General features: G+C 47.9%; 1 protein-coding gene across 4 annotated transcripts in view; it reads left to right on the top strand.

Moving 5' to 3' along the window:
• Nucleotides 1-23,955, top strand: part of TFCP2L1 (transcription factor CP2 like 1) — a 67,283-nt gene that overhangs the window by 22,903 nt on the left and 20,425 nt on the right. For all 4 annotated transcript variants that reach the window (XM_019974076.2, XM_019974070.2, XM_019974062.2 and 1 more), the window contains 5 exons: nucleotides 15,710-15,786; nucleotides 16,342-16,447; nucleotides 17,093-17,199; nucleotides 18,640-18,792; nucleotides 22,586-22,696. In XM_019974076.2, coding sequence (XP_019829635.1) covers nucleotides 15,710-15,786; nucleotides 16,342-16,447; nucleotides 17,093-17,199; nucleotides 18,640-18,792; nucleotides 22,586-22,696 — 554 coding nt within the window. The remainder of the gene's footprint in view (nucleotides 1-15,709; nucleotides 15,787-16,341; nucleotides 16,448-17,092; nucleotides 17,200-18,639; nucleotides 18,793-22,585; nucleotides 22,697-23,955) is intronic.

Below are 23,955 nucleotides of genomic sequence, written 5' to 3'. Positions count from 1 at the left end.
TGGATAACTGTATGTTTAACTTTCTGAGGACCTGCCAGGGTGTTTTCCAAAGCAGCTTTGCTAGTTTATGTTGAACCAGCAATACGGGAGGATTTCAGTTTCTCCACATCTAGCAGTTATAATTGTCCATCATTTTGATGGATTAAAGGTGGGGTGACGGAAGCCTCTTCTGGTGGCCTCCATCAGCCATTTACCAGCATCCCATGGAGCAGGTGACCTCAAGGCGGGATTGCCAATGGGTCTCAGGAGCAAACTGAAGCCAGAGGCTCCAACACTGTGAGGATGCTCTGAGAGTTTGTCTGTTTTATGCTCTCTTTGAGCACCAGCTTCCCAGCCTCTGTAGGCAGAGGGCAGACAGTGAAGCCACCAGATGCTCCTGGGAACACATGCCTAGAGGGACTGCTCCCCTGATTCCCTGATTCCTAGGAGGGTATAGGTCCTGTGCTCACCTGAGCTTGGCCCCTGAGTCAGTGTGGCTACCCCCACCCTTGGCCTTTCTCCACTCTGATCAGAGGCTGAGGATGAAGCACTTCCCTGAGATGCCTGCTCTCCTGGGTAGCCTTGAGGTAAGGAAAAGAGGCGCTTTGGTTGCTTTTTGGTTGCTTTGGGTTTCCCTGATAAACACTGTTTGCCCCAACAGTAACTGCCCCAGGGTGTACTTCACGTACCAGAGGCTGAGACAGAAAACGGGGCTGCCAGGGGCCAGACAGTGATGGTCGAAATATGATCAACCAGGAGGGTCTGGCTCCCCCTTTCAAGATCAAAGGCTTGTGAGGAACCCTAGCCCAGGACACAGTTCCTGCTGGGCCAGGCTTGGAGGGGAGGTGCCTGAGGGAGTCACTGTCCTGACCTTATCTTAGAGATTTGGTTTTCTACCCTCTGCTGTCCTTTGTCCTGTTAACTTACTTGTTCGCACCCCTCCCCCCTATGTAGGAGGGTACCTGTTTCTCCGCATCCCTGTCTGGACTCTGTCAGCCTTTGGAATTTTTTCTAATAGGTGCACAGAAAATGTGCTCCTAATTTTACTTTATTTTTTTAAAGATTTATTTACATATTTATGTTTGGCTGCACTGGTCCTTGCTGCTTTGTGTGGGCTTTCTTTAGTTGTGGCAGCTGGGGGCTACTCTGTTGTAGTGCATGGACTTCTCATTGCAGTGGCTTCTCTAGTTTCGGAGCGCAGGCTCTAGGGCTCTCGGGCTCAGTAGCTGTGGTGCAGGGGCTTGGCTGTCCCACAGCACGTGGAATCTTCCCGGAGCCGGAATGGAACCCATGTCCCCAGCATTGGCAGGTGGACTCCCAACCACTGGACCACCACAGAAGCCCTGCTCTGGATTTTAGTTCACACTTACTTTCTTCCCATCAACTGTTATGAGTGAAACTGAGCCATCTTCTCAGGTGTTTGTATGCCTTTTGCGTTCCTTTTACTTAAAAAACAAGCCGGCAGTTTATGTTTATTGCCAATTTTTTTCCTGCCTTTTTGTTCAAGGGCTTCCCTTGTGGCTCAGCTGATAAAGAATTCGCCTGCAATGTGGGACACCTGGGTTCGATACCTGGGTTGGGAAGATCCCCTGGAGAAGGGAAAGGCTGCCCAGTCTAGTATTCTGGCCTGGAGAATTCCATGGACTGTATAGTCCATGGGGTCGCAAAGAATTGGACATGACTGAGTGACTTTCACTTCACTTTGTTCATTGGGCTGTAGGAAACCTTGTATTAGGTTGGACCAAATGCAGTTAACATTCTGTAAATCAGAACAGGTTGCATATCTGCCATTCCATGTTGCTCATTTCCATACATGAAGGATTCGGTTCAGTAGAGTGGCTACCGAGAAGTTGAACATGTAGAAAGTAGTGAATTTCCTATGAATCAGCAACAACCAAGTGTAAAATGAAACAGGAAAAAGCCATACCATTCCTAGTACTGAGAGCAAACTGAGCGATTTTGAAAGATGTTAATCACCTATCTAGGGATCTAGAGGCCCCTGATTTGGAATCAGTCAACAACGTGCATGATTGCCGGTTGCAGTCAGGTCTATTAGCCCCAGTTCTGGGTGGGGCTGGGCGGGGAGGAGAGGCTAATTTAGACATAGAATGTCAGAACTAGTACTGCTGCCAGTTCCTGCTTACCTTTTACCCATTTCTCATAATGTGAACATCTTATGTAACCATGGTATGGTGATTGAAAGCAGGCAATTACATAGGCTTGATTCTGTTACCTCTACCACATCTTTATTGAATTTTACTAGTTCCTCCATTACTGTCCTGCTTCTGTCTGGATTCCAGTCTGGGATCCCACATGGCATATTGTTGAAATATTTCCTTGGTCTCCTCTGATCTGTGACCACTTTCTGTTTTTTGTGGGTTTTTTTGATGTGGACCATTTTTAAAGTCTTTATTGAGTTTGTTATAGTATTGCTTCTGTTTTATGTTTTGGTTTTTTTGCCTTGAGGCATGTGGGAGCATAGCTCCCCAACCAGGGATCGAACCTGCACCCCTTGCATTGAAAGGTGAAGTCTTAACCACTGGACCACCTGGGAAGTCCCTATCTGATGTTTTTAAATGATGATATTGAGATTATTGCATTTTGGGGTTGAAGCGACATGATGCCCTTGCCAGGGCACCATACTGGGGAATCATGACACTGACAATGTCTTACTGCTGATGGTATTAACCTTGATGATTGAGTGTCTGCTAGGCTTCTCCACTGTGAAGTTACAATGTCCCTCTTTGTAACTAATAAATATTTTGGAGTGGAAAAGATATTTCTTTCTACATATAGTAATTGAAACACTATTGTAAGAGCGTTCTCTTATCTACTACTAATTTATTTATTCACTTATTTATTGTATCAGTCTCCAGTATTCTTACCTGGAGAATCCTATGGACAGAGGAGCCTGGCAGGCTACTACTGTCCATGGGGTTTCTAGACTGTCCATGGGGTCAAAAGAGTTGAACACGACTTAGCGACTAAACCACCCACAACCATTGTATCAGTATATAAGTGGATATTTATTTTCTTTGTTGAAATTCAATACTATTGTTACCAGTTTTGTTTCTGAAATCGTTCCAGTTCTGACTACTGGGGGCTCCTTCCAATTGGCCCCCACGATGCTGTGACATGCCTCCATCCTTTTTTTGAGCATGTCCTCACTTTGGCACTGCCAGATGCTTAAGACAAGCCGAGCATCTTGTGATTTCCCTGACCCCTGCCCCGGAAGCAATCCCCTCTCAAAGGGGTCTCTAGGCTGTGGTTTACTCTTCTGCTTTTGTATAAACAGACACATATTTACTGTCTTCCAGGTATTTATTGGGGATGCACTGTATGCCAGACACAGAGCCTAGTCCCTGGCATTCATAAGTAGCTGTGAGGAGGTTAAGGTTCAAGGTCACCCAGGTGGTGAGCCATCAAGATCAGGACTCCGGTCTGTGATAGTAGTAAAGCCTTGCGGTAGTAAAGTGTGCCTTATGTGTGAGCACTCGGTGTCACACACTTGCCCAAGGCCACACATATGCAAGTGACAAGATACTTGCTAGAGACTTTGTGGCCTTGTGCTTCCTCCATCTGCTATTATTTCAGGACTGCTGGCGTCTGGCCCTCCATTCTCTGAGAGCTATCGAGGGCCTCCATTATGTTTTATGTGGCATTAATTACCCAAAGCAGTAACTGCTGGAAAGTAAACAACCTATAAATCTTGCCAGCCCAGGCAATTGCCTCCTGTTCTTGGGAACACGGTGATCCGGGCTGGAGGCCCTGTGCTGGGTTCCACTGGCTGGGCAGAGCTGCACTGCGGTAGTGCCCAGTGGGTATGGCCCCGGGATGGGTGAGTGGGTGGGCAGGCAGGGGTGTGTCTGCCTTAGGCAGCACCCTGATGGCAGCAGTGACTCTCCCTCCCCTAGACAGCCCAGAAGAAAGTCAGGTAGCTTGGGGCCCTGTTCCAGTTGGGTAGCCTCGGACTGGGTGACCTTGAATGGCCTTGGGCGGACAGGCTGCTCAGGGCTGTAGTGGCGAGGAGGGCATGCAATCCCCAGGACAGTGGCTGGGGATGGGTGGGGCTCAGTACGCTGTTGGTTGGAGGTGCTAGTCACGATGGGCATTTGCTGCTGCTGCTGCTGAGTCACTTCAGTCGTGTCCAACTCTGTGCGACCCCATAGACAGCAGCCCACCAGGATGCCCCGTCCCTGGGATTCTCCAGGCAAGAACACTGGAGTGAGTTGCCATTTCCTTCTCCAATGCATGAAAGTAAAAAGTGAAAGTGAAGTCGCTCAGTCGTGTCCAACCCTCAGCGACCCCATGGACTGCAGCCTTCCAGGCTCCTCCATCCATGGGATTTTCCAGGCAAGAGTACTGGAGTGGGGTGCCATTGCTTTCTCCCAGTGGGCATTTACTGAGTCCTTATTACCTACCAGGCTGCAGGTGCATGATCTCATTTCATCCCCACAACAGTTTGCAAAGAACGTTTTGCAGATGTAGAGTAAGAAGCAGAGGGGTTTGAGGGGTTTGACCCTGCCCAGAACATGGGAGGGTCTGACCCTACCCCAGTGTGTCTGCCCTGACCTGCTCCCCTCTCCCTGCTTGTCCTGGGCCAGGCCACAGGCTGCCACTACCTTGCGCGCATCAGCAGCTCCCTGGGCCTGGGTGACCTGACCCACAAAATGGGCACAGTCATCTTGTGCGGCAGGTTCTCCGGGTGGCCGCCCAGAGAGACCTGAGGGTCTGCCCTCATCTGTGTGTGTCTGGTAGTCTGTTTATTGGAGAAAGACTGTTTTTCCCAGATGCCCACCTGTCTGATTAACTTTTGGGTACCAACCTGATGCTGAAAGAAAAAAACTGCTGACCATTGTCACCCTGGTCACCTATTACAGGCTTGGGATAGGCTTGGGATAGTATGAGACAATGCTCCTCCGTTTCTTGTGCTGTATGTTTTTCAAATTTACATGTAATGATCTTAATTTTTAAAAAAAATTAATGCTGTAAATATATATAATGTAAGAGGGAAGGGTCTTTCTCTGCATTATTAGTTCCATATCTTTGGCTCACAAGTATAGAGATATACATATAACACTTTATAAATATAATTACTGTGTACATATTATTCAGTGACTTGTTTTTTCCCATTCATATGTATGTGTGTGTGTGATGACTTTTTTTTTTTTTTGCTATCACGGATTTGGATCTGTTTAATTTTTTAAATAAGTTTTTTGGTTTCCACTATCTTTTTTTAAAAAATATAGTCTATGTGTAATATTACATAAGTTACAGGTGTACAGTATAGTGATTCAGTTTTTAAAGGCTATATTTCATTTATTGTTATTACAAAAAATTGGCTGTGTTGTATAATATATCCTTGTAACTTACTTTATACATATGTAATCTTTTTTATTGAAGTATAGTTGATTTACAATATCATGTTAGTTTCAGGTGTACAGCAGTGATTCAGTTATACATTTATATATACATTCTTGTGTGTATGTGTATATATATATATATATATATATATATATATATATTCTTCTGCAGCTTCTCTTCCCTTATAGATTATTTCAAAATATTGAATATAGTTCCTTGTGCTCTACAGTAGGTCCTTTACATATGTAATCTTTTATTTTATTAAAAAAAATTTTTTTTGGCTGTATTGGGTCTTAGTTGCAGCTCAGAGGCTCTCTAGTTGAGGTGAGCAGGCTTTGTTGCCGCAAGGCATGTGGGATCTTCCCAGACCAGGGATTGAACCCATGTCCCCTGCATTGGCAGGCAGATTCTTAACCACTGGACCACCAGGGAAGCCTCTGTTCTTTTTTATTTTTGACCATTCAGTTCATTTTGTTTTTAGCTGTACTAGTATTGCTGCATTGAATAGCCTCAGAAAAATATTTTTAATTTCATGTGTACCAGCAGTTCTGTAGACTAGAATGCAGGAGATGTGGTTGGATCCTAGGCTGTGTGTGTTTGTAGCTTTGATGGATATTGTCCAAAGGCTGGGACATCCCATCTCCCACTCCTGGCATGTGAAAGCTCATTTCCTCACATTTTGTCCTTGAGGGATGTTAGCAATCTGTTAAATGTTGGCCAATCTGATAAATGAAATTGGCATTGCATTATTTTCATTCAGCCTGTCTTTGACCACTACAGAGGTTGAACATCTTTGCATGTTCTTGGCTTGGCTGACTAGTTCCAGCTCTGTTATTTGCTTTAGGGAATTCAGTGTCAGATTCTGCCACTGTTAGTTAAAAACCTAAAACACGTCAGTACTGTCCAAGGGGCTAGGGGGTGTGTGTGTGGTGTGCACGTGTGCATATCTAGTTCAGGCAAACTGGTAGCTGGTTTGAAGCTTCTTGCCAGCTGGTAGCCTGAGGAACAAAGTTGCAAAGCACTGTAAGAAGTTGCAAAGAAGGAAGAGCTCAGCAAGAGGAGTGAAAATTATGTGAAAATTTCACTTTCACTGTCCATGGAATGTTTAATTGGAATCCAACCATGCCCATTCATCCCTGTGCTATCTGTGGCTGTTTCCTTGTTACTGTGGCTGAATGCGGGAGATGTGACGGATCTTATGGCCACATGGTTGAAAACTGTCACTGCCCAGCCCTTCCTGGATAAAGTTTGCTGATGCCTGAGCTGGGAGATGTTGGTTACTGGGGGTTATACGTGGGAGGAGGGAGGAAGTTCGGTTTGCTGGGCCCTTGCCTGGGCTGGGCACCACTTAGAGGGCTTTGCCTTTGTGTTTTATATAAACTTCCTTGGCAGGGTTTCCTCTTCTTCCCCACTGTGCTCCTTGCCCTCTTTCCCCATTTCTGCTCCTCCCTGCATGGGGTGGAGGCAGGAAGGGGAGAGACATGGAGGTTGGGTGAGAGGGAGGTTTTCATCCCCTTGTGAGTGGTGTCAAGGCTTTTAGACAAAGTCTAGGCCATTCTTCCAGGTGGTGACCAAGCTCCCTAGGAGCCTCAGTCCAGCTGAGGGCCGCCCCCCACCCCCGAAGGCTGAAACCGGAACCCTGAATTGGGAGGAGGTCACCGAGCTCCATTGGCCCCTACTGGCGGGGATGGAGCCTGTGGCCGTTGCTCCTCCGGCCCTGCCACGCTGTCAGCTTAGTTCCTCTGGTCAGGGCTGGCTGCCATCTGCAGAGGCTGAATCCTGGCCCTGGGGCTCTTCCCTGCTTTCCTTTAAAAGGCCTTGATCTGCTCCATAGTGGAGGGTGGGGCAGAGTCATTGGAGGAAATTGCCTCAAAGGCTTTGGCAAAGCTTCGAAAAGCCAAGACGTGCTATAATGACCTCATTGCAGGGGAGATTTTGAGCCAGGGACCTCCTATGTATCTGCATCAACCAGCTGTGCTAACTGCAATATTGTCCACATTTTGGAGGTGTGGAAACTGAGGCTTACACATGGAGCCAAAGTGATGGGCCCAGAGGGGAGTCTGGGCTCCAAACCTGGGTGCCAGCCAGATCCCCAAGATAATCGTAAGGGACTGCAGAAAAACACTGGTAGCTGCATAGCTGTGTAATGTTTTACAATGACTGTTTAATTGCAGTATATGATTATGATTTTCTATATGCAGGCGTGGTACACACTTAAAAAAATTAAGTTGAAGTGAGTTGATTAAATAAAACGGGCTCACATTTACAGCAACATGGACGGACCTAGAGATTATCATACTAAGTGAAATAAGACCAAGAAAGACAAATATCATATGTTATCACTTATGTGTGGAATCTGAAATATGACATGGTTTTATCTATAAAACAGACTCACAGACACAGAAAACAGATTTGTGGTTGCCCAGGGGTAGGGAGGTAGGGGAGGGATGGACTGGGAGTTGGGATTAGTAGATGCAAACTATTGTATATAGAATCGATAAACAAGAAGGTCCTATTGTATAGCCTAGGGAACTATATTCATTATCCTATGATAAACCTTAATGGAAAAGAATATGAAAAAGAATATATGTATATATCACTGAATCATTTTGCTATACAGCAGAAATTAACACAACTTTGTAAATCAATTATAGTTCAATAAATTAAAAACAATAGGCTGATACACTGCAGGTGATTTTTAATTTCAGTGGCAAAATTGTGGGATGGAGTGTGACTGAGTAAAGCAGTGCAGCCCTTGCCCCCAGCATGTCCCTGGCACAGATGGGGTGGTGTGGGGGGTGTACAGTGATGGCTCAGCAATGGGGCCCAAGAGAACCACCCTCTATAGCAGGACTGGGGAGTTGGAAACACACAACCATAATGCAATGCAGAATGCAGTGCAGAAGGCAATGCCAGCTCCAACCGTTCTTCCTCCACTGAATTCTTTTGTGTGAGAGAGAAATACTTGAACAACATGGGTTTGAACTGCACAGGTCCAGTGATACACAATATTAAATTCTTTTCAATAGCAAATACACAATCTGAAGTTGGTGGAGCCCAGAGATGCGGAGGAACCGCAGATCTGGAGGGCAGTCTGTGAGATTGTTTTCAGCCACGCTGAGCCCCTGACCCCTGCAATGTTCCAGGGTCAACTAATTCAGATCGACTGAATGCTCTAGAGATGAGAGAACAAATACTCATGTACCCAACGTGGTGTTTTCAGCCAAATTTGTTTCTGATTTTTCCTTCTTTCTAATTCTGTTGCTTTTCCTCCCAAAAGCATAATCATGATTGTGAAGTTGGTTATACCTCTGTGCACAGGTCAGGAAGATCTCCTGGAGGAGGGCGTGGCTACCCACTCCAGTATTCTTGCCTGAAGAATCCCGTGGACAGAGGAGTCTGGAAGGCTACAGTCAATGAGGTCTCAAAGAGCTGGACACAACTGAGGGACTAACACGTTCACTTTCACTGTGCACTCTAAAATTTTTACCCCTTGCACACTTGGCCATTAAAAATGACCAGTGCCATCTTTGCTGGCTCCAAACTTTATGTAAAATGGTTTTCTAGATATCCCTGTGCCCTTTGTTGAGTGTTTCTGAGATTTCTCCATGTTGGTGCGTGTCTCCAGAGGACTTATTTTAAGTTCTGTGTGTTATTCCGTTTTTAAGTTCTATAATAGACTGTCTTGCTCCTGTGACTGGATGTAGTTGGTGACAGTTTCTCACTGCAGCAGCAACGCCACAGTGAACGGTCTTTGTCTAAGTCTCCCGGTGCTCATCAAGGACTTGCTTAGGACGTTTCTCGAATTGATGTGCTTGACAGAAGGCCTCTGTGTCTTTAGCCTGACTTTCTTTCTTCCCCCCGAACTCCTGTCCCAGTGGTTGTATCTGTATAACACATCAATCAGCAGTGCCCCAAAGTCCATTCTCCACATGCTCAACTGAAATTTTTTGCCTCTCTGCACAGATGTTAGATGATATCTTATTTTACTTTACATGGCCCTGTTTACTTACACCATCCGGCACATCTTTCTGTGTGTTTGTTGACCTTTTTATGTTTTCATGGGATGACCATATATGGCCCAGTCTGCCAGGTCCTTTCCCATTGATAGAGACTGTGTAAATACTAACAGCACCTCTGGCATTTTCAAAAGTGTCGCTTTATAAATGTTAACAGAGAGAGTTTTTCCTACATGATGTAAAGGGCATAATTTTTTCTTTATGTATTTGTTTCTAGTTTAAAGAAACTCTTTCCTATCCCACGATCCAAAAGTAGTCTCATATTTTTTTAGAAATGTTTTAGAAAGTTTTGCTTTTTTTCTTATAGTTTCTAATCACTGAGAATTAACTTATTATGTGTGGTATGAGGTATGGATATATTTTTCCTGTATGGATAACCTCAACTTATCCCACAGTCTTGAAAAGTCTATCTTTTTAATTTTTATTTTTTAAAAAATATTTATTTATTTGGCTGCTTTGTGTCTCAGTTGCGTCATATGGGGTCTTTTGTTTGTAACTCATGGGCTCTGGAGCTTGTGAGCTCAATAATTGAGGCTCGTGGGCTTAGCTGCTCCATGGCATGTGGCATTTTAGTTCCCTGACCAAGGATCAAATCTACATCCCCTGCATTGAGAGGCAGATTCTTAACCACTGGACCACCAGGGAAGTCCCCAAGTCTGTCTTTTTCAAATCATGTTATAGATCAAATTTCCATGTATCTAAAAATCTGTTTCCGGGCTCTTTATTTTTTTTTTCCCCCATTGTTCTACTTGTCATCATTCCAAAAATGTCCTGGTTTTAGCTACTGTAACCTTATAATATGTTCAGAGTATTTTGTTGTATTATTATTAAAATTTTTATTTTATTGAAGTATAGTTGATTTACAATTCTGTCAATTTCTGCTGTACAGCATACTGATCCAGTTATATACACACATCCTTTTTCATATTCTTTTCTATTATGGTCTATCACAGGATTTTGAGTGTAGTTCCCTGTGCTCTACAGAGTATTTTAAATGGGTTAGTAATATGTGTTTCAGGGAGACTAAATAGTCTATTCTAATAGACTAGAATAGCACACCCAGTTTATCATGAGCAAGTGATATACCACAGAATGGTCACATAGCCACCAGACTTCTAAGACCCATCTTGGTTCAGAGAACTGAGGTCATGGGCCTTAGGAATTTGAGCCTTGAAAGAAAGGGGAAGGTTTTGATAGATGGAACAGGGTCATGAAATGAAATGAATATCAAGAAATTCAGGAGCTTCCTGAGTATCAGAACCAGAAGGGGGCATTGGAAGCCACTAGACACTGTGCGGAGTAGTTTGGCTAAGTGACCAGTCTTCAGAGTCCAACAGACCTGGGTTTGATCTTCAACAAGATACTTAATCTCTGACTTTATTTCCTCATCTCTACAGTGGGAGCCATATTGGGTTTTCCTCATAAGATGGTTGCTGCTGCTGCTGCTGCTAAGTTGCTTCAGTTGTGTCCGACTCTTCGCGACCCCATAGATGGCAGCCCACCAGCCTCCCCTGTCCTTGGGATTCTCCAGGCAAGAACACTGGAGTGGGTTGCCGTTTCCTTCTCCAATGCATGAAAGTGAAAAGTGAAAGTGAAGTCACTCAGTTGTGTCCAACTCTTTGTGACCTTGTGGACAGCAGCCTACCAGGCTCCTCCGTCCATGGGATTTTCCAGGCAAGAGTACTGGAGTGGGTTGCCATTGCCTTCTCCGAATATGGTTGAGAGGGCTAAATGAAATAATGCTCAGAAGGGCTTAGCAATGTCCCAACTCATCGCTGGATGACAGTTAAGTGATGGTGGTTTATTTATTATTCTATCCCCTTGATTCTAGGGCTTCCCGGGTGATGCTAGTGGTAAAGAACCCGCCTGCCAATGCAAGAGATGCAAGAGACGCAGGTTTGATCCCTGGGTTGGGAATATCGCCGGAAGGAGGGCATGGCAACCCACTCCAGTATTCTTGCCTGGGAAATCCCATGAACACAGGAGCCTGGCAGGCTACAGTCTATGAGGTCACAAAGGGTTGGACATGACTGAGTGCACGCACATATCACACCCATCCCTTGATTCTAAGACCAACTTTTTTTTTTCTTTTTCCACATTTCACAATTCTGAAATTAGAACAGGCTTTACTATCATACCATGTAGCAAGCAGAGGATTTTACAGACAAGGAAATGTTTTATCTAGGGTCATGGAAAAAGTCGAGTTGGCCCTCCTAGGAATTACCTTTATTTCTAGTCCTAAAGGGGAGAAGGAAGGAGAACAGAGTACCATATGTCCTGGGGATGAGGTTGCTGAGGCGCTTTATATGCCACCAGATGCTGTGCTGTGGTAGACTTTAACCAGCACACAGAATGAAGCCAGATGCCTTCAGAAAGGTGAAGGTGAGAGAGAGTCCTCTGTCCTTCAGACAACACCCACCAGGTTGGATGGGCTCAAGTTTCTGCCCCTGGCTCCATCCGCCACTGACTAGCCGTGTGAGTTTGTTCAAGTCAGGTAACCTCTCTGAGCCTCTGCTTCCTTCTGTGGTACTCATAATCTAAACTGCGCTGTTGGTTCAGGTGAGTTAATCTCTGGGCAGACTTTCACGCTGAGTCAGCGCCCAGTAAATGGAAGCTGTTAGGTGTTTCCTGAAGGCATGTTTTTCCCCACCCACCTCCTGGCCACTGTTTTTCTTGGGGGTGACTTTCTTGATCATTCTTCCCCTCAACTGTAGAAATCTTGCCTGCTCTTTAAAGTCCATGGCAATGTTCTCTCCTTGTTCAAACCCTTCCTCCCCACCTCCCCATTCTGGGTGAGGATCACCCGCTTTGGATCTCCGTCGTTTCTTAGAGGCATTCTCTTTTTAGTTATTTTTCTTTCTTTTTAATTTTAATTGAATTTTTATTATCTAGTGGAGTAAAATGGCAACCCACTCCAGTACTCTTGCCTGGGAAATCCCACGGACAGAGAAGCCTGGCGGGCTACAGTCCATGGGGTCCCAAGAGTCAGACATGACTGAGCAACTACGCCACCACCACCACCGTAGTTTACTTACAATGTCATTTTAATTTCAGGTATGTAGCAGAGTGATTCATTTATATATACATGTATCTATTCTTCTTTTCAGATTCTTTCCCATATGTTGTTATAGAATACTGAGTAGAGTTCCTTGTGCTGTAGTAGGTCCTAGTTGTTTATTTCATACATAATAAAGTATATATGTTAATCCCAAACTCCTAAGTTATGCCTTTCCAGTTTTCCCCTTTGGTGACTGTAAGTTCATCTTCTAAATCTGTGAGTCTGCTTCTGTTTTGTAAATAAGTTCATTTGTGCTGTATTTTAGATTCCACATATAAGTGATATCATATGGTATTTGTCTTTCTCTGTTTGATCTGTTTCACTTAGTATGACAGTCTCTAGGGTTTGCCTTATGCCGGTGCTGTTTTGATGTATCCCAGAGGATTGCCATCCCTTTGAGGGCAGGCGTGTGTCTTGCAAACCCTACAGTTTCAGCACAGAGGAGCCTTGCAGAGACCCCTGAGTCCCTCCTCTGCGTCTAACAGTACAGTGTTGAGCAGAACACACGCAGCCCTGGGCCTTGACAGAGCCCACTTTCTGTGGCTCCCACGGGTGCCTAGAAATGAGGCTGGCCAAGCAGAGAGATGCCCTCATCCCCCAGGTCATTTCAGCCCCAGGTCAATTCTGCCACCCTGACCTTACTCATCAGCCCGATTGTTGGTGTTGTGCAGGGTCGGAGGGGGCTGGGAGGCATATTGGCGTTGAGGCAGCCTGAATGGAGAGGGAGCCAGGTTTCTGTCTGAAGCCTGAGCAGGGGGTTGTAGAGTGGCTGGGGGACTCCGTGGGGAAGCATATTGGCTGGGACCCCGGACCTGAAGTCCCACTTAGTAGCTCTGATCCCCAAATGGCTGCCTGTGATGCTCGGGCCTGGGAACTACTCTGTGTGGCACGGGAGATACCTCCTGCCAGGCCTGAGCTGAGCTTGCCCTGCAGAGCCTGGGGTCAGTGTTAATGGGGCCCTAAGGTGCCTGTAAACCCACAGTAATGACCATTTGGGCCTTGGGCTTCATGCCAGAGCCGGCTGCATTCTTCCTCGGGGAAGGTAAAGGACACTGGAAAAACCAGTTAGGGCGTGGGAGGCTCCATTTCATGTAGCTGTCAAGGGAGTGTTGGCTCAGGAGCCCGGAAATGTTATGTGAAAAATCTGGCTTTTTCAGAAAGGTACTAGTGTCGGTTCAGATCAGCAAGACCCTTCGGAACCAGCATGAGGGCAGGGCAGGAGTTTGGAGTCTGTGCCTTTTCCTTCTGAAGGGATGTGCCCAGCAGGGCAACCTGAGTGGTTTTCATGGTCTTAGCCTGAATGGAGAGGGAGCCAGGGCTGGTGCAAGCCAGCTGGACAAGTCCTGCCCTCCTGAAGGGAGAAGGGAGCTTTGCTGAGTGGGCATCTCTGAGCCCAGCCAGCACTGTGTCCATGACCACACCACTGGGTCCCTCTGCTCATCTCCCAAGATTCACCTGGCATTTGGCACATGGTTGTTAATGCTCAGCAAATGCTTGGAATGAATGATTGATTTCAGAGTGTCTGTCCATTATGTTTTTCATTGACAGGAGGACTATAGTAGTTTCATGGGGTTGCTTTAACAAAAGAACTACAAACATGTTGGCTTAAAACAAAGCAGAAGTTTATTCTATCCCAGTTCTGGAGGCCAGAAGTCGGGAATCCGCCACAGCCATGGGGGCTTTAGGAGAGAATTTGTTCTTCGCGTCTTTTGGCTTCAGGTGGCTTCAGGCACTCCTTGGCTTGGGCCTCATCAGTCCAGTCTCTGCTCCCATGGGTCCCTGCTCCTTCTTTTCTCTGTGTGTCCTCTTACAAGGGCATTTGTCATTGGATGTAGGGACCTCCAGGACAAACCAGGATCATCTCTCTCACCTCAATATCCTTAACTTAATTGCATCTGCAAAAACTTTTTCCAAAGCAAAGATAATATTCTCAGATTCTGGAGATTAGGGTATGGACATATCTTTTGGGGGCTACAATTCAACCCACTCCAAGGAGTCTTAATATTTGTCTAATCATTGCTTTTTTAGATATAGTAAGACTGTTAACCACTGGGTTTGTGCCGCTCCTAGATGCATATATATCTATATCTGTGTCTTTCTCTACATTAGATTTCCTTTTCTTTCATTGATTTAGGTTCAGTCCTTCCCCATTGAGTGTCTGATAAACAATCATTCATGTTAACACAAAACTTTAGGAAATTAACTTTTTAATCTAGTGGTAACTTGGATTAAATCTGCAAAACCCAGGGAAACCTGAGTGAGGTCTGGGGTTTAGTTGATTGCACTGTGCCATGGTCAGTTTTGATAATGTACCATAGTGAATTCAGATGCCACCCCTGAGGGAAGCTAGGGGATGATACTCAGGACCTTTGTGTACTGTTTTTGTAACTTCTTGAGAGCCTATCATTATTAAAAAAAAATTTTTTTTAACAGTTTGATTGGATATACCAAGACCAATGATGAAATCATTTGTTCTCTCTTATTTGCAACACATCCATTGTTAACCTGCAATTTGTGGCGAGGTGTTTTAGAGTTGTCGCTGAACTTGATTTGGAAAAAGTTGACATCGTTTGATAGGTGGTCTTTCTGTCTAGGAATGTTTTGTGTTGTATTTTTTCAAGGTATGTTTTATCTTCCAGTAAAATGTGTGTAGTTTTCTTCAGGTAACTTGTAGATATTTTAAAGTTTGGGGTTTTAAGTTTGTTCTTATGGATGGATCTTTTCCCTATCTGTATTCTTTAACTGGCTCTTGCTGGTTACATGTCCCTGAACGGAATCCCCACACCTTTCAAATACATGAAATTCTTTTAGCTTGAGAAAATGCTCTTCATTCTGCAGTTAGAGACAATGTTTAACAGGTTTTTATTCATTCCTTTAAACTTGCTCTCAGAAAGGGTCCATCTGTTCAGTTATTGAATGTAGATTTAAGTATCTGTTTTCTTCATCTGAGTATATGGGGGATGTTCTTTATAAAGAAATACAAAGTTGTGCTCTGTAAATGTAATGTTAACTGTATTGTTTTGGATTCTGTCTTTGAACATTGTAGAGGTGCTGTCTCTCTCCAGGGGTCATGTGCATTACCTGGGGGGCCCTGGGTCCCTACCAGGTCAGATGGACAAATGGGGTGTCCTGTCCATAGTGTGATATGAACTTTTCTTGTCCCTGGCTTTTCTTCTCTGCTTTGGTCGCAGAGCCATGAGGCCTGGGTGGGCATTGAGAAGGCCTCTAGCTTGCCGAAGCCCCAAAATTGAAAACAGAAGTGGAAAATGTACCATTAACCTCCCTCCAGGTCAGTCTTACGAAATTCGACTGCTGGAGAACAGGAAACTGGGAGATTTTCAGGATCTGAACACAAAATATGTGAAGGTAAGGCTCCGGTCCGCACCTTGCCTGGGCACCTGGGGGTGCTTGATTGGGGGCCTAACACCTGGGCTTGCACTGGGAATCAGGAGTGCCTGGGAGTTTTGGGGAAAGCTCCAGGGACAGAGGTGGGCTCAAGGTCCCTGGAGTGTGGGGTCTGAGGGGCCTTGGTCAGTCCGGCAGTGCTGGGAGCTGATGGCCAGGTCACACAGACTCGGGTTGCAGCCTGGCTTTGCCTCTTCCCAGTGTTTTCTGAGCCTCAATTTGCTCACTTGCACAGAAGGTTTGTGAATGACCCCTGTGTACGAACACATAGCAGCCCCTTGAGAGCAGGGCATCCCCCGCTGTTTGTGCTGTTGTTCCTATTGTTTGGGTTCCAAGGAGGGAGGGGTGACATGAGGAGCTAGGGGGAAAGGCCCCAGGCAGAGGGCCTCGGAGGAAGAGAGGTTTGTCTGATTGGGGGAAGGTCAGGGTGGGTTCCTTGGGGGTCCCTCCGGGCCCCACACTCAGCTGTTCTCCCCCCCCGCCACCCCCCGCCCCGACCCCGGCCCCGGCCCCCAGAGCATCATCCGCGTGGTGTTTCATGACCGGCGTCTGCAGTACACGGAGCACCAGCAGCTGGAGGGCTGGCGGTGGAGCCGGCCTGGGGACCGGATCCTGGACATTGGTGGGTTTCTGGGCTGAATGGGGGTTCTTCCTGGGCACCATCAGGACCCAGCAGTGTCCAGGGCCTCTTACCACACTTCTGCCTTGTGTGAAACCCCATGGGAGCTGGTGGAGGTGACCACATCATGAGCCCTGCCCTCGGGGAGTATCCCTTTTGGGGTACATGGGGAGGGGCATTTAGAAATAAGGACCTGTTGTCAGGAAGTAAGAAGCAGGGAAACCTTCACAGAAGGATCCTGACTTGATGGAGGGCAGGGTGGGCATCAGAGAAGGGGCAACCGAAATGGAACTGAGGGCTCAGGCAGTGGTCCACAGGCTTTTTATTCACAAAACTTGGGGCGAGATGGGTTTTGGAATTCAGAAGTTGGAATAATAGTAGGGTGTGTAGACCTGCAGTCGGGTCACACCACGAACAGGCCATGTTCTTGTAGCCATATAGAGTGATGGCACACAATGGGGCGAGGGCTCAGAATAGCTTCATGGAGATTCAAGTCAGGATTCTGCCAAATGAACTACGCAGAACCTAGCTTTCAGAACTCTTGGCGTTTCAAATTGTGTAAGGAGTTTGGACCTGTAATAGGAGTCCTTCCCGAAATATTGGGAGTGGCTGACGATTGCACTTTTGTGTGTGTGTGTGTGTGCACAGATATTCCACTGTCTGTTGGTATCTTGGACCCCAGGGCCAGCCCGACCCAGCTGAATGCAGTTGAGTTTTTGTGGGATCCTTCAAAGAGAGCGTCTGCGTTCATTCAGGTGAGCAGAAAGGAGGTTGCCCTTTGTGGGGAGGTCAGAACTTTGGGGTCCATCATGTTGTTTCTCAAAACCATCCATGGGTGGGGCCTTGATGGGCTTTTGCCCTTGGCTACAGGCAAGGAGGCTGAGAGGGAGGGTGAGCGGAGCCCAGAGCCATGAGACTGGTTGGTCACTGGGGCTAGGAGGAAGATTTGGGATGTGTGGGTGATTTCCTGTGTGGGTGTTGCTTATCAATATGTAAGCTTTTTACACAGTAACTGAGTCCTAGCATAAAGAATTTGAAGTACAAATTTTTTTTCATAATTGTTTCTATTAAATGTTTAACTCTGAAACTCCTGGTATGAAAGTGAAAGTCTTAGTTGCTCAGTTGTGTCCGACTCTTTGCAACCCCATGTACTGTACATCCTGCCAGGCTCCTCTGTCCATAGGATTCTCCAGGCAAGAATACTGCAGTGGGTTGGCCATTTCCTTCTCCCGGGGATCTTTGCAACTCAGGGATCGAACCCGGGTCTTCTGCATTGCAGGCAGATTCTTTACCATCTGAGCCAACAGGGAAGCCCATAAGAGCTTCTGCTATGGACCTGACCTTATGTTAAACACTACAGCGGATCCAGGTGCCCGAGGGCATGGCCAGGGCCCTGTGCTTCTGGGCTTCCCCTGGCTCTCTCACTTGCTGTGGGTCCCTTTTTGAGCTTCTTGGTTTTTCTCCCTGTCTTATAAATTAGAGAATGAAAACAGAGCCATGACCACAGGCCTGGTTCATAGTAATCACTCAGTGAGAGTAAGTGACCTTTTTGCCTTGCATAGTTATAATACTCAAATTGCATTTCAAAAGAATTATTATAATATTATTGTTTATTATTACAACAATATGTATTTGTATTGAGTTGGCCAGAAAGTTTGTTCGGATTTTTCATACCACCTTTTGGAAAAAACTGCAACTAACTTTTTCACCAACTCAATATTATGACAATGTGATTATGTTATTATAGCAATCAGTACACATCAAGTGCTTTCTATGTAGCAGGCACTTATCAGAAGTCCAGAAATGGTTCTAGCTTCTGGCCTGGCCTGAGTAACCTGGGGACTAAGGGACTAGGCTCCTAAGGACTAAGCTGTGGTCCCTGCTCTGTGGTCTCTGGGATTTGTCCAGGCAGAGGTCTCAGGGGGAGGAGTGAGAGAGAGTTATGGGGTCAGTGGGCCTGGAGTAATGGCAAGGACTTAGCTGGTCAGGCAGGGCCTCCAAGGTCAAAGGATGGAAGTGAGAGGCTGTGGGGGGTGGCCAGTGGCCTGATGCAGTGGCCAGCACTGGGGGACAGCAGGGAGGTGGAGATGGGTCTGACTGTGTGGGATGGACACATCTCCTGGGAGAGGAGCTCCTGGGGGTTCAGACCCCACCCTCGCCCACCTCTGGCTAACTGCGTACCGCATCCCCCGCAGGTGCACTGCATCAGCACTGAGTTCACCCCGAGGAAGCACGGGGGTGAGAAGGGTGTGCCCTTCCGGGTGCAGATCGACACCTTCAAACAGAGCGAAAATGGAGAGTACTCGGAGCACTTGCACTCAGCCAGCTGCCAGATCAAGGTGTTCAAGGTAGGATGGCCACCAGCGTCCCGCCCACCGCCACCCCAGCCCAGGACTGGAGGCCAACACCCCAGAGCTCAGCAATGAGGGCAGTGGCCAGGGGCTAGGGGCTCCTGCCTGGGCTCTTTCACCCTCATAGGCAGCCGAGCTCAGCTCTGCTTGACCAGAGTGATGGGACTGGCACAGTTAGAGATTTCTGTTTTCCTCCCAAGCACTTTGGCCACAGAGTCTGTGATTGCCCATTAGAGTCTCCTTAAAAAACAAGTCAGGAGACCCCCTTTGAAGGTCCTGACCATGGGTGTTATTTTTTAAAATGTTTTTATAGCAGTATAGTTAATTTACAAAGTTGTGTTAGTTTCAGGTGTATAGCGCAGTGATTCAGTTATATGTATCAATTCTTTTCCATTACAGCTTATTACAGAATATTTCATATAGTGCCCTGTGCTGTACAGTGGGTCCTTGTTGGTTATCTGTTTTACACATGTTACTGTGTATGTGTTAATCCCAGTGGATGCTGTTCTTTAGGGCCCCAAGACCCTTGTCCCTCTGCTATGGCCTCCTGGTACCGCCTCCCTTTTCCTTTCTTGCCTCACCCTCTGCAGTTGCCTGTCATTGTTTCTCATCCCATCTCTCTGGACAGATTATTTCCTAAAAATGACTGCCAGTGGTGCAGCTCAAGGTGGCCCTGGGGGGAGGGGGTGACAGCAGAGTCCACGTCACTCTGGTGGGTGCACCAGCCCTGAGCAGGACCGCTGCCAGCAGATGGGACCTGCCCGCTTTCCTGGGGAATCCCAGCAGGTGCCTGAGGACCAGCCCGGTGCCTTTCCCTCTCCTTCTGGTCTTTCGCAATCAGGACCTGGGGACTTATTGACAGAGTTCCAGCTGCTGGAGCTGGAGATTCCAGAGGGAGAGGCTGTAAAAATGAGGGCCTGTCCCAGAAGAAGCTGGGTCAGTGTTGCTGTTTCTGAGCTAGGGATAGATGTGGAAATAAGCGCCCACAGGTAGAACCATCAGCCTGGTGGCAGAGTGCTCATCTGGCCTGTTTCCCAACTGGACAGGAAGGCCCTGAAGCTGCTGTGTCTGCACTTAGGTGACCACACAGCTGGGCAGCCAGCTTCATCCCCACTGATAGTGTCTGGCCGTCTGAGGGCTATGGGCAAAGGGTTCTGAGGCCTTGGCCAGGCTGTATGTGTTGGTGGAGGTGAGTTTGTCTCTGCTGCCAGAGTGGTGGCACCTCCAGAAACCTATTTCAGCATGATGAAGACTTGAATCTGGCCTCTGAAGGAAGTTACATTTCTCCCCCATGTTTATATCTCCCTCCTGATGTAAAAAAAAAAAAAAAAAAATCACCAAAGTTGAGTGGCTTAATACTACATTATCTTCTAATGCTGAAGTCTGAAATGGGTTTCACTGGGCTAGGGTCAGGCGTCAGGAAGATTAAATTCCTTTCTGGAGGCCCTAGGGGAGAATCTCTTTCCTTGGCATCTCCAGCTTCTAGAGACATCTGCTTTCCTTGGCCCATGGCCCCTCCTCCATCCTCAAAGCCAGCACTACCCCAATCCCTCCATGCTCCCCGCAACACACACTTTAAGCCTCCATGATTACACTGGGCCCACTGGGATGATCCAGGCTCACCTTCCTATTTTAGTCTCTCACTCTTGGCAATCCTGATTCCATTTGCAACCTTGCCCTCTTGTGCCCTAAGGTAACATTCTCCCAGGCTCTGGGAATTAGGACGGGGCCATCTTTGGAGAGCATTAGTCTGCAGATCCTGTTTACCAGTGCCTCTGGTCTTGGGTTCTTGATTCCAGCTCCCCCTGGACAGCTCTGAGGCTGCACAGTGGTGGTCTCTGCCTGTCCTGCAGTCCCATCCTCTCTTGGTTGTGTGCAGACCACATCCCACCAGCCATCTTCTGCCCTCAGGTGGGGGTGCATCCAGTGTGATGCCCTGGGATCAGGCCCTGGGCCAGGCAGTAGGAGGGAGGAGCAGTCTGTGCCAGGGATGCTCAGTTCTCCCCATGGCCCCTGACAGCTCCCCCTCTTACACCTCAAGGCGGACACTCAGAAATGAGGCCTCTACCTGGCTCCTCAACACCACACCAGGCCTTATTGGGGGAATTGAGCTGGAAGCTGCTTTGGCATCTCCTGCAAGAGGGAAGGAGCATCTGTCACCCAAAATGAAAGTGAAAGCAAAAGTGTTAGTCGCTCCGTCGTCTGTGTCTGACTCTTTGCGACCCCATGGACCATAGCCCACCAGGCTCCTCTGTCCATGGAATTCTCCAAGCAAGAATGCTGGAGTGGGAAGCCATTCCTTTCTCCAGGGAATCTTCCTGACCCAGGGATCCTACCTGGGTCTCCTGGATTTCAGGCAGATTCTTTACCATCTGAGCCGCCAGGGAAGCCCTGTCACCTGAAATGAGCTCCTCAGAATGCCTGAGGTGGCCTGGCCACCCACCCACAGGAGCAGTCGAGATAGGTGTGCACCAGGGCCAGGCAGAGCCCTGCCAATCTGTCCATAACTCTCCTATCTCAGGTCACCCTGGTTACTAGGAAGCCCCTGGCTTCTTGGTGCTGCCCTGGGGCTCTGTGGGGATGTCTTAGGACTCTCCCTTTCCTGCCAACTCCTTGCAGGGGTCTCCCTGGGGCTGAGTGGTGTCCCCCACAGGCAGGCTCAGCCTTGTTCTGCCAGTAATACTTCTGGGCCAGGAGGAAGGGCCTCCTTTCTGGGACAGGATGGAGGTGGAGCAGGGAAACCAGATGATGGGGGTCCAGCTGCCGCACGCCTGGATCTCCCACTGGACACCAGATCTGTCGTTCATGTCCCCATAGGACCCCCAGCAAAGCTTCCTCCCTCCAGCCTGGGTGTCCTCCCAAAGGCTATTTCCTAATGCCCCCTGAGTTGGGAGTCAGCAGCTGCAGCCTGAGGAAAGTGCCCACCAGGATGATCCCAAAGGCACCATGGAGCGGAAGGGTGGATTTTCTTCCCTAACTGCCCACCTCGTGTGGTCTGCCCTGTACAGAGTAAAACACTCAGTTCAGGGCCCTTTGGAGTCTTGATATCTGACCCCACCCACCAGACTGTGAACTCGGGAGGGGATAGTCTTAGTGGTCCAAATGGTCCCCATCAGCTGTGCCTGCTGGAGCCAGCATGGTGGCTGGGTTCCATGGTGGTTCCTCTCTGGTCTCAATGGGTCACTGGACCTTCTGTCTCCTTAATCTGTAAATGAGGCTGATAGTAGTACCTGTGAGGCCTGGATACCTGTGAATTCCTCAGGTGCTCTGGGCGCCCAAGACAGGCCATGTCAGGATGGATGTTACCCTGCAGGCAGATTGTAAGCTGGGAATGTGCCTGGAGTCCTAAACGTTAGGGCCAAGGAGGCCTTAGAGGTGGACCGCGAGTGTAGATGGAGCCCTGGCTAACAGTTACTAGTTTGTCCGCTTCCTGTCTCTCTCCATGGGGAACCCAAAGAAGGCTCCTGAGAGGTCCTTTCCATTAGCAAGTGGCCACTGGTAAAGCTCTGCCCCAAGCATGCCTGCCAGAGAAGCTGAGCAGACCCCGTAAGAGTCTCTGAAGGACCAGGAGGGGCTCTGAGCTCCCTTGGGATGGGCAAGGGTTCCAGGCAGGAGGACCATGTGTGGATGCCTGGGAGGTGAGAGACAGTCTTTCCTGTCTGCGAGACCCTGCTTGGGGTGAGGGGGGAGTGTGCCAGCCTTAGGGGCCGCCCCTCAGCTCTGGATCTCCCCCAGACAGCTGCCTCTGCCAGCTTTGAGCTCATTGGACCCCTGTGCTCTGCACTTACAGCCAAAGGGAGCCGACCGGAAGCAGAAGACCGACCGGGAAAAGATGGAGAAAAGAACAGCCCAAGAGAAGGAGAAGTACCAGCCATCCTACGAGACTACCATCCTCTCAGAGGTGAGCCGGGGGCCTCCTCCTGCGGGTGGCAGGGGGGCTGTCAGCCGGATCCTTGGAAAAGTGCCCATTTGGGGTGAGTGCTTCTGAGAGTGCTGTTCAGTCCTGGTGTGTTCCCGTGTCTGGAACTGCTGGCGTCTGAGGCCTGGTGTCCAGGGACACGTTTTACAAATACCTTCTAACTCTCGGCTGCTGTTGGCGCATTTCACCAGGCACATTTCAAAATTAGGTGTTTTTTTTTTTAATAGGTAATTTATTCATGTGGTCCAAATTCAAAAGATATAAGAATCTCCATCAGAAAATATCTCTCCCAGCACTATCCAGCCTCGGTTTCTCTTCCCCAGGGCGGTAGGTGACCCTGGGTCCTTCTGTATCGGGCCCCACATTCTCTGCGAAGGAAACCAATTCAAACAAGTTTGCCCCATGCGTGCTTTTTTCCCCAACAGTACACACACACACACACACACACACACACACACAGTCACTGTTCTAAGGTTGACTGTCTCTATTTCCTGGCATTTCTTATCTGTTCATAAAGAGCTTTCCAGTGCTTCATCCAGCTCTATAGCCTTCTCTGTGTGGACAGCTGCTGGCGGACGCTGGACTGTTCTCAGGCTCCTGCTGTTTCACACAGGGCGCTGTGAACACCTTGCTCATGTGAAGTTCTCCACAAGGAAAGAATGTCTGCAGCTTCTATTCTCAGAGAGGGGGTTGCTGGGTTCAAGGGGGTAACATTCTCTGGCTGTTGGGATGGATATTGGGGTGCTTTCCTCATAACCCAGGTGCTGACACCAGCCTGCTCTGTCCTTCCATCCAGGGTCCGTCTGAGATGCTCCCTATCGAAGGCTCCTTTTCCTGTTGTCATGGGCCCTTCCTGCTGCTGCTGCCGCATTTACTGGGCTCTGTTTTTGATTTTAATAACTCTTCCCCACTGTGCCCTGTGATCAGGCCAGCTAATAGGTGTTGTGTGAATATTCTGACTTACTCGGGAGGCCCTCCATGGATGCCTGAGGTCCAGTGCTGACCATGGTGGGGTTAAGTCTGTGTGAAGGGTGAGGTCCAAACACAGGGTGGCTCAGAGACCAGTGACTAGGTCCTGTCTGAGGAGCTGTGCATGTATGTGAGGATATGTGTGTGGGTGTGAGAGAGAGACACACACAAGCCATCTGCAGAGGAGTATTTGCAAAAGGAGAGCAGGGACACTAATTTTGCAGACAGATGCACACTGGCCTTTCATTGGATTGAGGCTGACGGTGGCTGAG

Source organism: Bos indicus, chromosome 2 (assembly GCF_029378745.1).
Source record: "Bos indicus isolate NIAB-ARS_2022 breed Sahiwal x Tharparkar chromosome 2, NIAB-ARS_B.indTharparkar_mat_pri_1.0, whole genome shotgun sequence".
Classification (NCBI taxonomy): Eukaryota; Metazoa; Chordata; class Mammalia; order Artiodactyla; family Bovidae; genus Bos; species Bos indicus.
This window is presented reverse-complemented; position numbering and strand designations above follow the sequence as displayed.